The sequence below is a fragment of the Leptodactylus fuscus genome, chromosome 3 (genome assembly GCF_031893055.1).
Source record: "Leptodactylus fuscus isolate aLepFus1 chromosome 3, aLepFus1.hap2, whole genome shotgun sequence".
In the NCBI taxonomy this organism is placed as follows: domain Eukaryota; kingdom Metazoa; phylum Chordata; class Amphibia; order Anura; family Leptodactylidae; genus Leptodactylus; species Leptodactylus fuscus.
The window spans coordinates 242,242,284-242,257,737 of record NC_134267.1 but is presented as its reverse complement, the minus strand read 5'-3'; the positions used below and the strand labels follow the sequence as shown (position 1 = coordinate 242,257,737).

The 15,454-nt window shown below is 48.4% G+C and overlaps 1 protein-coding gene across 2 annotated transcripts in view; it reads right to left on the bottom strand.

The window, feature by feature from the left end:
- The window catches only part of LOC142198366 (mitochondrial inner membrane protein Mpv17-like), a 100,887-nt gene extending 96,853 nt beyond the window's left edge, over positions 1–4,034 (bottom strand). For both annotated transcript variants that reach the window (XM_075269364.1, XM_075269363.1), the window contains exons 1-2: positions 3,966–4,034; positions 3,424–3,501 (exon numbers count right to left, since the gene is read on the bottom strand). In XM_075269364.1, the coding sequence (XP_075125465.1) occupies positions 3,424–3,499 (76 nt within the window). In that variant the 5' untranslated portion in view covers positions 3,500–3,501; positions 3,966–4,034. The remainder of the gene's footprint in view (positions 1–3,423; positions 3,502–3,965) is intronic.
- Positions 4,035–15,454: the final 11,420 nt, after the last annotated feature.

Below are 15,454 nucleotides of genomic sequence, written 5' to 3'. Positions count from 1 at the left end.
GCCATGTCAGGAGAGGAGAGGCCGACTGTAGGACAGGGGAATACAATCTATTACTATCTGATATCAGCCATGTCAGGAGAGGAGAGGCTGACTGTAGGACAGGGGAATACAATCTATTACTATCTGTTATCAGTCATGTCAGGAGAGGCCGACTGTAGGACAAGGGAATACAATCTATTACTATCTGTTATCAGCCATGTCAGGAGAGGAGAGGCCGACTGTAGGACAGGGGAATACAATCTATTACTATCTGTTATCAGCCATGTCAGGAGGGGAGAGGCCGACTGTAGGACAGGGGAATACAATCTATTACTATCTGTTATCAGCCATGTCAGGAGAGGAGAGGCCGACTGTAGGACAGGGGAATACAATCTATTACTATCTGTTATCAGCCATGTCAGGAGAGGAGAGGCCGACTGTAGGACAGGGGAATACAATCTATTACTATCTGATATCAGCCATGTCAGGAGAGGAGAGGCTGACTGTAGGACAGGGGAATACAATCTATTACTATCTGTTATCAGTCATGTCAGGAGAGGCCGACTGTAGGACAAGGGAATACAATCTATTACTATCTGTTATCAGCCATGTCAGGAGGGGAGAGGCCGACTGTAGGACAGGGGAATACAATCTATTACTATCTGTTATCAGCCATGTCAGGAGAGGAGAGGCCGACTGTAGGACAGGGGAATACAATCTATTACTATCTGTTATCAGCCATGTCAGGGGAGGCCGACTGTAGGACAAGGGAATACAATCTATTACTATCTGTTATCAGCCATGTCAGGAGAGGAGAGGCCGACTGTAGGACAGGGGAATACAATCTATTACTATCTGTTATCAGCCATGTCAGGGGAGGCCGACTGTAGGACAGCGGAATACAATCTATTACTATCTGTTATCAGCCATGTCAGGAGAGGAGAGGCCGACTGTAGGACAGGGGAATACAATCTATTACTATCTGTTATCTGCCATGTCAAGAGAGGCCGACTGTAGGACAGGGGAATACAATCTATTACTATCTGTTATCAGCCATGTCAGGAGGGGAGAGGCCGACTGTAGGACAGAGGAATATAATCTATTACTATCTGCTATCAGTCATGTCAGGAGAGGAGAGGCCGACTGTAGGACAGAGGAATACAATCTATTACTATCTGCTATCAGCCATGTCAGGAGAGGAGAGGCCGACTGTAGGACAGAGGAATACAATCTATTACTATCTGCTATCAGCCATGTCAGGAGAGGAGAGGCCGACTGTAGGACAGGGGAATACAATCTATTACTATCTGTTATCAGCCATGTCAGGAGAGGAGAGGCCGACTGTAGGACAGGGGAATACAATCTATTACTATCTGTTATCAGCCATGTCAGGAGGGGAGAGGCCGACTGTAGGACAGCGGAATACAATCTATTACTATCTGTTATCAGCCATGTCAGGAGAGGAGAGGCCGACTGTAGGACAGCGGAATACAATCTATTACTATCTGTTATCAGCCATGTCAGGAGAGGCCGACTGTAGGACAGGGGAATACAATCTATTACTATCTGTTATCAGCCATGTCAGGAGAGGAGAGGCCGACTGTAGGACAAGAGAATACAATCTATTACTATCTGTTATCAGCCATGTCAGGAGAGGAGAGGCCGACTGTAGGACAGGGGAATACAATCTATTACTATCTGTTATCTGCCATGTCAAGAGAGGCCGACTGTAGGACAGGGGAATACAATCTATTACTATCTGTTATCAGCCATGTCAGGAGAGGAGAGGCCGACTGTAGGACAGAGGAATACAATCTATTACTAAATGCTATCAGCCATGTCAGGAGAGGAGAGGCCGACTGTAGGACAGAGGAATACAATCTATTACTATCTGTTATCAGCCATGTCAGGAGAGGAGAGGCCGACTGTAGGACAGAGGAATACAATCTATTACTAAATGCTATCAGCCATGTCAGGAGAGGAGAGGCCGACTGTAGGACAGGGGAATACAATCTATTACTATCTGTTATCAGCCATGTCAGGAGGGGAGAGGCCGACTGTAGGACAGAGGAATACAATCTATTACTATCTGTTATCAGCCATGTCAGGAGAGGCCGACTGTAGGACAGGGGAATACAATCTATTACTATCTGTTATCAGCCATGTCAAGAGAGGCCGACTGTAGGACAGGAGAATACAATCTATTACTATCTGTTATCAGCCATGTCAGGAGAGGAGAGGCCGACTGTAGGACAGGGGAATACAATCTATTACTATCTGTTATCAGCCATGTCAGGAGAGGAGAGGCCGACTGTAGGACAGGGGAATACAATCTATTACTATCTGTTATCTGCCATGTCAGGAGAGGCCGACTGTAGGACAGGGGAATACAATCTATCACTATCTGTTATCAGCCATGTCAGGAGGGGAGAGGCCGACTGTAGGACAGAGGAATACAATCTATTACTATCTGCTATCAGCCATGTCAGGAGAGGAGAGGCCGACTGTAGGACAGAGGAATACAATCTATTACTATCTGCTATCAGCCATGTCAGGGGAGGAGAGGCCGACTGTAGGACAGGAGAATACAATCTATTACTATCTGTTATCAGCCATGTCAGGAGAGGAGAGGCCGACTGTAGGACAGGGGAATACAATCTATTACTATCTGTTATCAGCCTTGTCAGGAGGGGAGAGGCCGACTGTAGGACAGGGGAATACAATCTATTACTATCTGTTATCAGCCATGTCAGGAGAGGAAAGGCCGACTGTAGGACAGGGGAATACAATCTATTACTATCTGTTATCAGCCATGTCAGGAGAGGAGAGGCCGACTGTAGGACAGGAGAATACAATCTATTACTATCTGTTATCAGCCATGTCAGGAGAGGAGAGGCCGACTGTAGGACAGGGGAATACAATCTATTACTATCTGTTATCAGCCATGTCAGGAGAGGAGAGGCCGACTGTAGGACAGGAGAATACAATCTATTACTATCTGTTATCAGCCATGTCAGGAGAGGAGAGGTCGACTGTAGGACAGGGGAATACAATCTATTACTATCTGTTATCAGCCATGTCAGGAGGGGAGAGGCCGACTGTAGGACAGGGGAATACAATCTATTACTATCTGTTATCAGCCATGTCAGGAGAGGCCGACTGTAGGACAGGGGAATACAATCTATTACTATCTGTTATCAGCCATGTCAGGAGAGGAGAGGCCGACTGTAGGACAGGGGAATACAATCTATTACTATCTGTTATCAGCCATGTCAGGAGAGGAGAGGCCGACTGTAGGACAGGGGAATACAATCTATTACTATCTGTTATCAGCCATGTCAGGCTATCACATGACATGGGGGAGTGGCTGTCACTAATAACATACATTATGTGAGTGTACTGTATTATTATTCTGCGCTGGAGCTGTGTACATGGAGGCCTCACCGGCAGTGATGATCTGCACCTTCCAAGGATGGCGGGAGAGTAATCGCTGGTAACCACGCCACAGGGAAGCCATCATACCTGAAACAAAGGTCACATGACATCAATGGCACCAGTATACAACCTAGGTCTCAGTATACACAGTATATACAGTGTACAGACCTCCAGGGGTCCGTACAAACAGTATATAAAAAGTGTGGTCCTCCAAACTCAGTACACACAGTATATACAACGTCCGCCTGAAGTCAGAAATCACTGTATAATCCTCTGAGGGGCCTGTATACACAGTATATACAACATACAGTCCCCTAAGCTCCATACACACAGTATATACAACGTGAAGTCCTCCAGGGGTCCCAAATCACTGTATATACAATGTATAGTCCTCTGAGGGGATCTGTACACATAGTATATACAACATACAGTCCGCCAAGCTCATATACATGGTATATACAACGTGCAGTCCTGTACACACAGTATATACTACATACACATATATATATATACCGGGTTCTTATCACTGACATGAATGAGCCATTACTTACAATGTGACACTTCGGAGTCTGCTGACAGGAAGTGACATCACAAGCAGCAGAGGATGCTGGGGCTTGTAGTCTACACTGTTACTTCCTTATACAGGAGACCATGTGACACAGAGGAGGGCGGAGCCTGTGTGCTGACTGTAGGTGTCATCTCTGCCCTGCGGTCATACCCAGGAGTTATCTCATATACACCCATAGGGGGGCGCTGTGCCTCACATCCTCCTGGTCGCTGATGGCGACGCCAGATCTGTCACCCAGTTTTTGCTTTTTTCCCCCCCTTTTCTTTTCACGGTTTATTACTTCCGTATACCTCACAGGAGCGCCCCCAACTGGACAGCCCTGATAGTGGCGGCTGCCATTAGAGGCAATGTGTACAGTAATACAAGAGGGGGCGCCACCCTACCGCTAACGTAAATGAACGTAAGCCCGAACCTGCGTCACTGGAGCAACGCGTTTTAGTTTTTATAGTTGAGTGTCATGGCTGCTGCCACCTCGGGGTCACAATGCGACTGTGGCCACGGCCAGGTCAGTGTGCGGCCACAGGTTACAACAATAGGTACAGAATGATAGAGGACAACAGAAAATTTTGGTAAATTTATTACATTTTGAATGGTATTTTGACGTATTTGGTAAAGCAGAGGATACGTCACAGACTGCGAACTGCGTGGGCTTGCCTGGATCCAGCTGCCAATGCAAAGCTTGTGCTAGGTGTGTGAACAGGGCAGCATGGTAGCCATATCGCCAGTCACCGAGTCCTTCATACAGATCGTACATGGCCGCAGCTCCTCAGTACACATGAAGGCCTGAGATAGGAGATGATCGGCCCGACTGACTCGCTGACGTCTTGTGACTGGCTGTGTGGTGGGAACCGCTTGGCTGGGCCCAGGTATCGGGCCGCTCAGTCTGAGGAGTATGGCTTCCAGCACGCCCCTCCCCAACTAGATAGAAGGTGCGGCCCCACCCACTCCCATTCATTTCTCTTTCTGCCCCCACACAGTATAATACCCCTAAATTCACCCTAACATTGTATGATCGCTCTAGTTGCCCCCACAGTTTAATGTCCCCTCCAGCTTCCCCCACAGTATAATTTCCCCCTCCAGCTGTCCCCCTCCATCTACCCCCACAGTATAATGTCCTCCTCCAACTGTCCCAACTGTATAATGTCCGCCTTCTACCAAACATTAAAAAAATGTTCTCTGGTCTGGAGTCTTCAGAGAGCTGCAGGTGCGATGTGACGGCCCTGCTCCACCCCTGTACAGTTCATCTGCTGTATTGTATACAGCTCAGACAACTGTACCACCTCAAACCACCGGTGAGGGTCTGGCTGAAGATATTTGACGCTGTCATCTCCCCGATCCTTCTCTATGGCAGTGAGGTTTGGGGCCCAGCCACCTACCCAGACCAGTCAAAGTGGGATTCCAGCCCAACAGAGAACTTCCACCTGGAGTTCTGCAAATACCTGCTCCAAGTCCATCGCAACACCACCAACATAGCCTGCAGGGCAGAGCTAGGCAGACTCCCCCTATGGCTCACCATACAGAAGAGGGCGCTATCATTCTGGACTCACATACAGGACAGCAGTCCTGGCTCTTACCACCACCAAGCATGGCTAAGCCACCTGAGCAAACCAGACATTCAACAACCAAACAGCAGCCAACCACCAAACCAAAAACACCAACAGATGACAACCAAGGCCGAAATAAAGGCGACCGCAGAGGCAAACAGAGAGCGGTACATTGAAGAATGGAGAAACGAAATAAATAACTCCAAGAAACTCACCGTGTACCAATCCCTACAAAGGGACTACACCATGGCCACCTACCTGGAGAGAATACGCCACCCCAAGCACAGACAGACCCTGAGCCGGTACAGACTGAGCGCCCACAACCTAGAGATAGAGACGGGGCGATACAGACAGACGTACAAGCCACGGGAGAAGAGACTGTGCCAGCACTGTGACCAGGGGGCCCTAGAAGACCAGACCCACTTCCTGCTACACTGCACCAAATACTCAGCTGTGAGGGCCGTCTACTACCAAAGACTCTCTGCCCACATCCCAGACTGGGAGAAGAGGAAACTCTACATCCTACTGGGAGAAGAAGAGGCCACTGTGGAGATCGCTGCCCAATACGTGTCCAGCTGTCACCAAATGAGGGGAAGATAACACCCCAAGGACTATTACACCCCATTACCACCTCATTTAATCAGCCACCCACCCTACGCCTGCCCATACCCACATGTCCCAAACAAGAACGAAGATACCCCAAACCAATACACCCCCCCACCCATCCACCTTCTACATGCCCACTCCCCCCCCCCTTCCTGCTCACCCCCAACCACTCTCTCTACTTTGGCAATGCCAAATGTATAATTGGACGTGCCAATAAAGTTTTTTTGACTTGACTTGACTCATCCGAAGAGGTCACAGATGAGTTGAATCTGGGACAAGACGCGGAATCCGGGATAATTGGGAGGTATGTTCCATTCCAGTTGACGGCTGCGCGATTTGAAGGGGCTTGGAGGTGCTGGGGCTTGGTGAAGAGGGTCCTGGAAGAGTCTCCAGATGTGCTGGAGAACGGTGTAAGGTGACCGACTTCTATCTGCAGGCTGTGTCAGGGTGGAATACAGTATGAAGTATCTTAATATGTTAACTCGATAAGGGGAGTATGGTGATCCACCTCAGCCCACATATGTAGAGGCTTATTGTGAGAGGTGCGGAATTATTACACCAGTTTTACGTCATCATTAATGATCTCAGCTCTGGAGCCTCTGTATCCCTGTATACTTGTTGTATGTAGATCAGTATTAGAGGAAACCGCAGCATTAATGATCTCAGCTCTGGAGACTCTGTATCCCTGTATACTTGCTGTATGTAGATCAGTATACGAGGAGACTGCAGCATTAATGATCTCAGCTCTGGAGGCTCTGTGTCCCTGTATACTTGCTGTATGTAGATCAGTATCAGAGGAGACTGCAGCATTAATGATCTCAGCTCTGGAGGCTCTGTATCCCTGTATACTTGCTGTATATAGATCAGTATACGAGGAGACTGCAGCATTAATGATTTCAGCTCTGGAGCCTCTGTGTCCCTGTATACTTGCTGTATATAGATCAGTATACAAGGAGGGCACAGCATTAATCCCTTAGTTTAGGTTTGTTTCCTTGGATTTGTGTCACCTGCGGGAAGATCAAAGTGAGGAATAATCACTCTCATCATCCTGCCGCTGTGACTCGTCCTCCTTCTTTGCAGCGATTACTCGGAGGACTTCCTGTGCAGTTGACGCTCGCCCATTAATAAACCTGATTCTGGCCTGGTGTCTGTGTATATCCTGATTCACATACTGTATGTTGGGACCGTTATGGGGGCCAACTACACCCCAGATGGATTTCTTCCCCACACCCCAGCTTTTATGACAGCCACCTAGATAACAACACAACAAAATACTTACTAGGGGGTCTCCAGTATCCCATTAGACCCATATGGTAATAAACAAGGGACAGAACTGCATAGGGTTACATTTACCAGTGAGGACTACAGGGGGCAGTACTGTACTGGGTGAAAGATATCAGTGAGGACTACAGGGGGCAGTACTGTACTGGATGATATATCAATGAGGACTACAGGGGGCAGTACTGTACTGGGTGACAGATATCAGTGAGGATTACAGGGGGCAGGACTGCACTGGGTGACAGATATCAGTGAGGATTACAGGGGGCAGGACTGCACTGGGTGACAGATATCAGTGAGGATTACAGGGGGCAGTACTGTACTGGGTGACAGATATCAGTGAGGATTACAGGGGGCAGTACTGTACTGGGTGACAGATATCAGTGAGGAATACAGGGAGCAGTACTGTACTGGGGGACAGATATCAGTGAGGATTACAGGGGGCAGTACTGTACTGGGGACAGATATCAGTGAGGACTACAGGGGGCAGTACTGTACTGGATAACAGATATCAGTGAGGATTACAGGGGTAGTACTGTACTGGGTGACAGATATCAGTGAGGACTACAGGGGGCAGTACTGTACTGGATAACAGATATCAGTGAGGATTACAGAGGGCAGTACTGTACTGGGTGACAGATATCAGTGAGGACTACAGGGGGCAGTACTGTACTGGGTGACAGATATCAGTGAGGATTACAGGGGGCAGTACTGTACTGGGTGACAGATATCAGTGAGGAATACAGGGAGCAGTACTGTACTGGGGGACAGATATCAGTGAGGATTACAGGGGGCAGTACTGTACTGGGGGACAGATATCAGTGAGGACTACAGGGGGCAGTACTGTACTGGATAACAGATATCAGTGAGGATTACAGGGGGTAGTACTGTACTGGATAACAGATATCAGTGAGGATTACAGGGGGCAGTACTGTACTGGGGACAGATATCAGTGAGGACTACAGGGGGCAGTACTGTACTGGATAACAGATATCAGTGAGGATTACAGGGGTAGTACTGTACTGGGTGACAGATATCAGTGAGGACTACAGGGGGCAGTACTGTACTGGATAACAGATATCAGTGAGGATTACAGAGGGCAGTACTGTACTGGGTGACAGATATCAGTGAGGACTACAGGGGGCAGTACTGTACTGGGTGACAGATATCAGTGAGGATTACAGGGGGCAGTACTGTACTGGGTGACAGATATCAGTGAGGAATACAGGGAGCAGTACTGTACTGGGGGACAGATATCAGTGAGGATTACAGGGGGCAGTACTGTACTGGGGGACAGATATCAGTGAGGACTACAGGGGGCAGTACTGTACTGGATAACAGATATCAGTGAGGATTACAGGGGGTAGTACTGTACTGGATAACAGATATCAGTGAGGATTACAGGGGTAGTACTGTACTGGGTGACAGATATCAGTGAGGACTACAGGGGGCAGTACTGTACTGGATAACAGATATCAGTGAGGATTACAGAGGGCAGGACTGCACTGGGTGACAGATATCAGTGAGGACTACAGGGGGCAGTACTGTACTGGATAACAGATATCAGTGAGGATTACAGGGGGTAGTACTGTACTGGATAACAGATATCAGTGAGGATTACAGGGGTAGTACTGTACTGGATATCAGATATCAGTGAGGATTACAGGGGGCAGTACTGTACTGGGGGACAGATATCAGTGAGGATTACAGGGGGCAGTACTGTACTGGATAACAGATATCAGTGAGGATTACAGGGGTAGTACTGTACTGGGTGACAGATATCAGTGAGGACTACAGGGGGCAGTACTGTACTGGATAACAGATATCAGTGAGGATTACAGAGGGCAGGACTGCACTGGGTGACAGATATCAGTGAGGATTACAGGGGGCAGTACTGTACTGGGTGACAGATATCAGTGAGGATTACAGGGGGCAGTACTGTACTGGGTGACAGATATCAGTGAGGAATACAGGGAGCAGTACTGTACTGGGGGACAGATATCAGTGAGGACTACAGGGGGCAGTACTGTACTGGATAACAGATATCAGTGAGGATTACAGGGGTAGTACTGTACTGGATAACAGATATCAGTGAGGATTACAGGGGTAGTACTGTACTGGGTGACAGATATCAGTGAGGATTACAGGGGGCAGTACTGTACTGGGTGACAGATATCAGTGAGGACTACAGGGGGCAGTACTGTACTGGATGACAGATATCAGTGAGGATTACAGGGGGCAGGACTGTACTGGGTGACATATCAGTGAGGACTACAGGGGGCAGTACTGTACTGGGTGACAGATATCAGTGAGGACCACAGGGGTCAGTACTGTACTGGGTGACATATCAGTGAGGACTACAGGGGGCAGTACTGTACTGGATGACAGATATCAGTGAGGATTACAGGGGGCAGGACTGTACTGGGTGACATATCAGTGAGGATTACAGGGGGCAGGACTGTACTGGGTGACAGATATCAGTGAGGATTACAGTGGGCAGTACTGCACTAGATGATATATCAGTGAGGACTACAGGGGGCAGTACTGTACTGGATAACAGATATTAGTGAGGGCTACAGGGGGCAGTATCAGAGGGCTATAACAATACTAAGGCTCAGATCCCTGGTACTAGTGCAGTTCACAGTTCACAGAGGTCAGTGTTACAACGGAGCGCGGTTGGCGCGGTTATTGGAGGTGCCCGCGTATATATAGTACACAGTAAAACTTTGCAGATTATACCAATTGGGTCACTCAGATAAGGATAGCCCACTGTATAGTGAACTGGAGAACCAGTGCCAGGCAGCTGCTGCCGAGCCGCGCGGTATCACAGGATGTATGATTGGTTCGCATTAGATTGAGCTCCACTGTCACAGTTTATGGTAAAGTTTTGAAGGTCGGTGACTGAAGCAGCAGCAGCATCACCCCCTTCCCTGACTCAGTCGTTATTATGGTTTATTTTGGGCTGAGGTCATCCTCTTTCCTTTCATGTTCCTACACGACCTTTCCCGCATTGACTTGAGTGGCCCCGTGACACCGAGATGATAGCTCCATAAATGTTGCCTCCTCCTATGTTATAATGGTGATGAATCGATGACTGACATAACTGTGTCCTATGTCACTACCGAGCTGTGCCGTATATAAGCCAGAAGGAGACACCTTAGGACACAACTCCATCCATCATCCAGCAGCAACATCCTCATCCTCCCAACCCTGACCTGCACAGCAACATGGAAGCTCAAAGACCCAAGTGTAACCGCGGAGTGTGCCTGCTCCTGGCCTGTCTCATGGTCAGCCTGCAGGGGGCAGGTGAGAGAAGCTGGGCACATTGTATGGTATTGATGGGCTAGGTTCTTCAGGTGTAAAGTGGAACAAAGATGGTCTGATCTCCTCTTCTTCTGGGCTTCCTCAGAGTTTAATCCTATGTCATCCCCTGGTTCTTCCCCTTGCTGATGGGGTTCCTTAGGATTGAATCCTGAGCCATCTCATTTTATCCTAGTTGTTCAGGTTCCTTCAGGGCCAAGTCAAAGTTCTTCACCTCTACCTATTGAGGTTCCTCAGGGCTTAGTTCTAGGTACTCACCTATTAGGGTTTCCGAGGGCTCAGTCCTAGGTCCTTTTCTTCCTTCTGCTGATATTCTTTAGGATTTACTCCCAGGTCTTCCCCTCTTTCCTTTGCTTTCACGCTTCAGTCCTAGTCATTTCTTCTTCTCCTTGTTCTTGGGGTTCTAAAGAGTTTAGTCCTAGGACCTCTCCTCTTCTCCTTGGTATTAAGGTTCCTCAGGTTTCTGTCCTAGGTCCTCTTCATTCCCTTTGCTGCTGGTGTTCCTCAGGGTTCTGTCCTAGGTACTTTTCATTCCTCTCTCTGCTGATGTTCCTCAGAGTTGTGTCCCAGGTCCTCTTCATTCCTTTTGCTGTTGGTGTTCCTCATGGTTCTGTCTCAGGTCTTCTTCATTCCTCTTGCTGTTGATGTTGCTGCAGATGCAGTCCCAGGTCCTCTTTATTCCTCAGGATTCTGTCCTAGGTTCTCTCCATTCCCTTTGCTTTTGGTGTTCCTCTGGGTTCTGTCCCAGGTCCTCTTTATTCCTCTTGTTTTTGATGTTCCTGCAGATGAAGTCCCATGTCCTCTTTTTTCCCCTTGCTGTTGATATTCCTCAGGGTTCTGTCCTAGGTCCTCTCTATTCCCTTTGCTTTTGGTGCTCCTCAGGGTTCTGTCCCAAGTTCTCTTTGTTCCCCTTTCTGTTGGTGTTCCTCAGGGTTCTATCCCAGATCCTTTTCATTCCTCTTGCTATTGATGTTCCTCGGGGGCTCTTTCCTAGGTCCTCTTTATTCCCCTTTCTGTTGATGTTCCTTAGGATTCTGTCCCAGGTCCTCTTCATTTCCCTTTCTGTTGATGTTCCTCAGGGTTCTGTCCCAAGTCCTCTATATTCCTCTTGCTGTTGGTGTTCCTCAGGGTTCTGTCCCAGTTCCTCTTCATTCCTCTTGCTGTTGATGTTCCTCAGGGTACTGTCCCAGGTCCTCTTCATTCCCCTTTCTGTTCATGTTCCTCAGGATTCTGTCCCAAGTCCTCTTTATTCCCCTTTCTGTTGATGTTCCTCAGGGTTCTATCCCAGATCCTTTTCATTCCTCTTGCTATTGATGTTCCTCGGGGGCTCTTTCCTAGGTCCTCTTTATTCCCCTTTCTGTTGATGTTCCTCAGGATTCTGTCCCAGGTCCTCTTCATTCCCCTTTCTGTTGATGTTCCTCAGGGTTCTGTCCCAGGTCCTCTTTATTCCTCTTGCTGTTGGTGTTCCTCAGGGTTCTGTCCTAGATCCTCTTCATTCCCCTAGCAGTTAATGTTCTTGCAGATGCAGTACCAGGTCTTCTCCTCTTCCCCTTACACTAGGACAAGGAACCAGTACTTGTCCATCTGTAACTGAAGCTTTCATATCCTGTAAAAAAATGGTTGATCTCCCCCCAAGACATTGTATGTGTTGGCAAAATTGTTGTAAAAATGTAACTAGTATAGAAAGGAGTCTTAGTATTAACAATCTCATTGAGTGCTTACATCATGAGGCGTGAGGGTCCTTTAAGTGAGCAGCGGTCAGCACTTGGCGTGGTTTCGTGTAACATATACCCTGTACTGTGTAAATGGCCGAACACATCATGTAAATGGCCGGTGTTAGTTTAGCCAAGAGCTTTTCTACCGGACCCCTCCATACATCTGGACACTCGGCTGGACTGACCAGGCTTCTATACACCTTCCATGGTCGCCCAGTCCTAGACATTGGTGACTTTGGCCAGTGCTGGCTAGTGACTTGCTGATAAGGAGATGACCGCTGTGATGACCAACAGTTGCCATTTTCTTATCATGTTTGACATGTTCCTAAATGTGTCCCATTTTCTTTCTTTTTCACCCCTCTTGGATGTCATGACCCTCTTAATCCAATCGGCAATCCACAGCGGCACAAACCAACACAACCACAGGTAAGGCCGTAAGCCCCTCCCACTACAGGGCTACACCGACAATGACGAGGCAGGCACTCACACACATTATTGTTACTTTCAGGTGTCCCTGGTTGGGGTGTGGCTCTCCTGGTGATGACATCACTGATCCTCTCATACCTGCTGCTCTGCATGATGCTTATGGTAAGATCTTGTGTGATATAGGGGGCGCTAGCTACATAGAGAACACAAAGTTCCATCCCAAGAAGCCTAGCAAACCTAAAATCATGCGACACCCCCCTCCTATCAGTAATGTACAAGAGGATAGCGCCTCTTCTCACCCCGATAATGTGCCATAGAGCGTATCATCTCCTCATTAATGTATCATAGAGCATCTCCTCTCCCCAGTAATGTACCATAGAGTGTCTCCTCTCCTCACCCCAGTAATGTACCATAGAGCATCTCCTCTCCTCACCCCGATAATGTACCCTAGAGCATCTCCTCTCCCCAGTAATGTACCATAGAGCATCTCCTCTCCTCACCCCAGTAATGTACCATAGAGCGTCTCCTCTCCTCACCCCAGTAATGTACCATAGGGCAGCTCTTCATCCCAGTAATGTACTGTAGAGCATCGCCTCTCCTCACCCCAGTAATGTACTGTAGAGCATCTCCTCTCCTCAGCCCGGTAATGTACCATAGAGCATCTCCTCTCCTCACCCCGATAATGTACCATAGGGCATCTCCTCTCCCCAGTAATGTACCATAGAGCACCTCCTCTCCCCAGTAATGTACCATAGAGCACCTCCTCTCCTCAGTAATGTACCATAGAGCGTCTCCTGTCCTCAACCCGGTAATGTACCATAGAGTGTCTCCTCTCCTCAGCCTGGTAATGTACCATAGAGCGTATCATCTCATTAATGTATCATAGAGCATCTCCTCTCCCCAGTAATGTACTGTAGAGCATCTCCTCTCCTCAGCCCGGTAATGTACCATAGGGCACCTTCTCTCTTCACCCCAGTAATGTACCATAGAGCGTCTCCTCTCCTCACCCCGATAACGTACCATAGGGCAGCTCCTCACCCCAGTAATGTACCACAGAGTGTCTCCTCTCCTCACCGTGATAATGTACCATAGGGCAGCTTCTCATCCTGGTAATATACCATAGAGCATCTCCTCTCCTCACCCCAGTAATGTACCCTAGAGCATCTCCTCTCCTCACCCCAGTAATGTACCATAGAGCACCTCCTCTCCTCACCCCAGTAATGTACCCTAGAGCGTCTCCTCTCCTCACCCCAGTAATGTACCCTAGAGCGTCTCCTCTCCTCACCCCAGTAATGTACCCTAGAGCATCTCCTCTCCTCACCCCAGTAATGTACCCTAGAGCATCTCCTCTCCTCACCCTGATAATGTACCATACAGCACCTCCTCTCCTCACCCCAGTAATGTACCATAGAGCGTCTCCTCTCCTCACCCCGATAACGTACCATAGGGCAGCTCCTCACCCCAGTAATGTACCACAGAGTGTCTCCTCTCCTCACCATGATAATGTACCATAGGGCAGCTTCTCATCCCGGTAATATACCATAGAGCATCTCCTCTCCTCACCCCAGTAATGTACCCTAGAGCATCTCCTCTCCTCACCCCAGTAATGTACCATAGAGCACCTCCTCTCCTCACCCCAGTAATGTACCCTAGAGCATCTCCTCTCCTCACCCCAGTAATGTACCATAGAGCACCTCCTCTCCTCACCCCAGTAATGTACCATAGAGCATCTCCTCTCCTCACCCTGATAACGTACCATAGGGCAGCTCCTCTTCTCACCCTGATAACGTACCATAGAGCGTCTCCTGTCCTCACCCTGATAATGTACCATAGGGCACCTTCTCTCCTCACCCCAGTAATGTACCATAGAGCGTCTCCTCTCCTCACCCCGATAACGTACCATAGGGCAGCTCCTCACCCCAGTAATGTACCACAGAGCGTCTCCTGTCCTCACCCTGATAATGTACCATAGAGCACCTCCTCTCCTCATCAATGTACCGTAGGGCATCTCCTCTCCATCAAACATATGTGGTCTGGATGGGGCTCGGGTTGCCGTCTGGCTACTGATAATGAGTTTTTGTTTTCTATTACAGCCCATGATGAAGAAGCACCATGGAGGCCACGGGGGCCACTGATCCAACGCAGGGGCCACTACCATGGACAGAACTCTGTGACATTGTATCACTACCTGCTGTATATTGCCACATGTATGAGTGAATAAATCTGAGTCATAACCGGACCTGTCCTGACTGTGTGTGAGGCGACGGGGGCAACCAATAGGGTCTGATGTAGGGAGAGCGCTAATGCAGTGCGCGCACATTGGAGAGAACATAGTGGGGGTTGTAGTTATTGGGGGGGGGGGAATGTGGTGAAATACATAAATCTGAACACGTAGTCACAACACAATCATTGCTGCAGCTCTAGATGTGACTGGAGCCAAAACCTGGGAATTTATAAGTATTCTTAGGTTTAACCTGTGAAGTGCTGCACCGGGCAGACACACACACAGACAGACACACACAATCGGGAAGAATTTTGTGTAAATGATTTTATTTAGAAAAAGTAGTATTATGAGCGAAGTG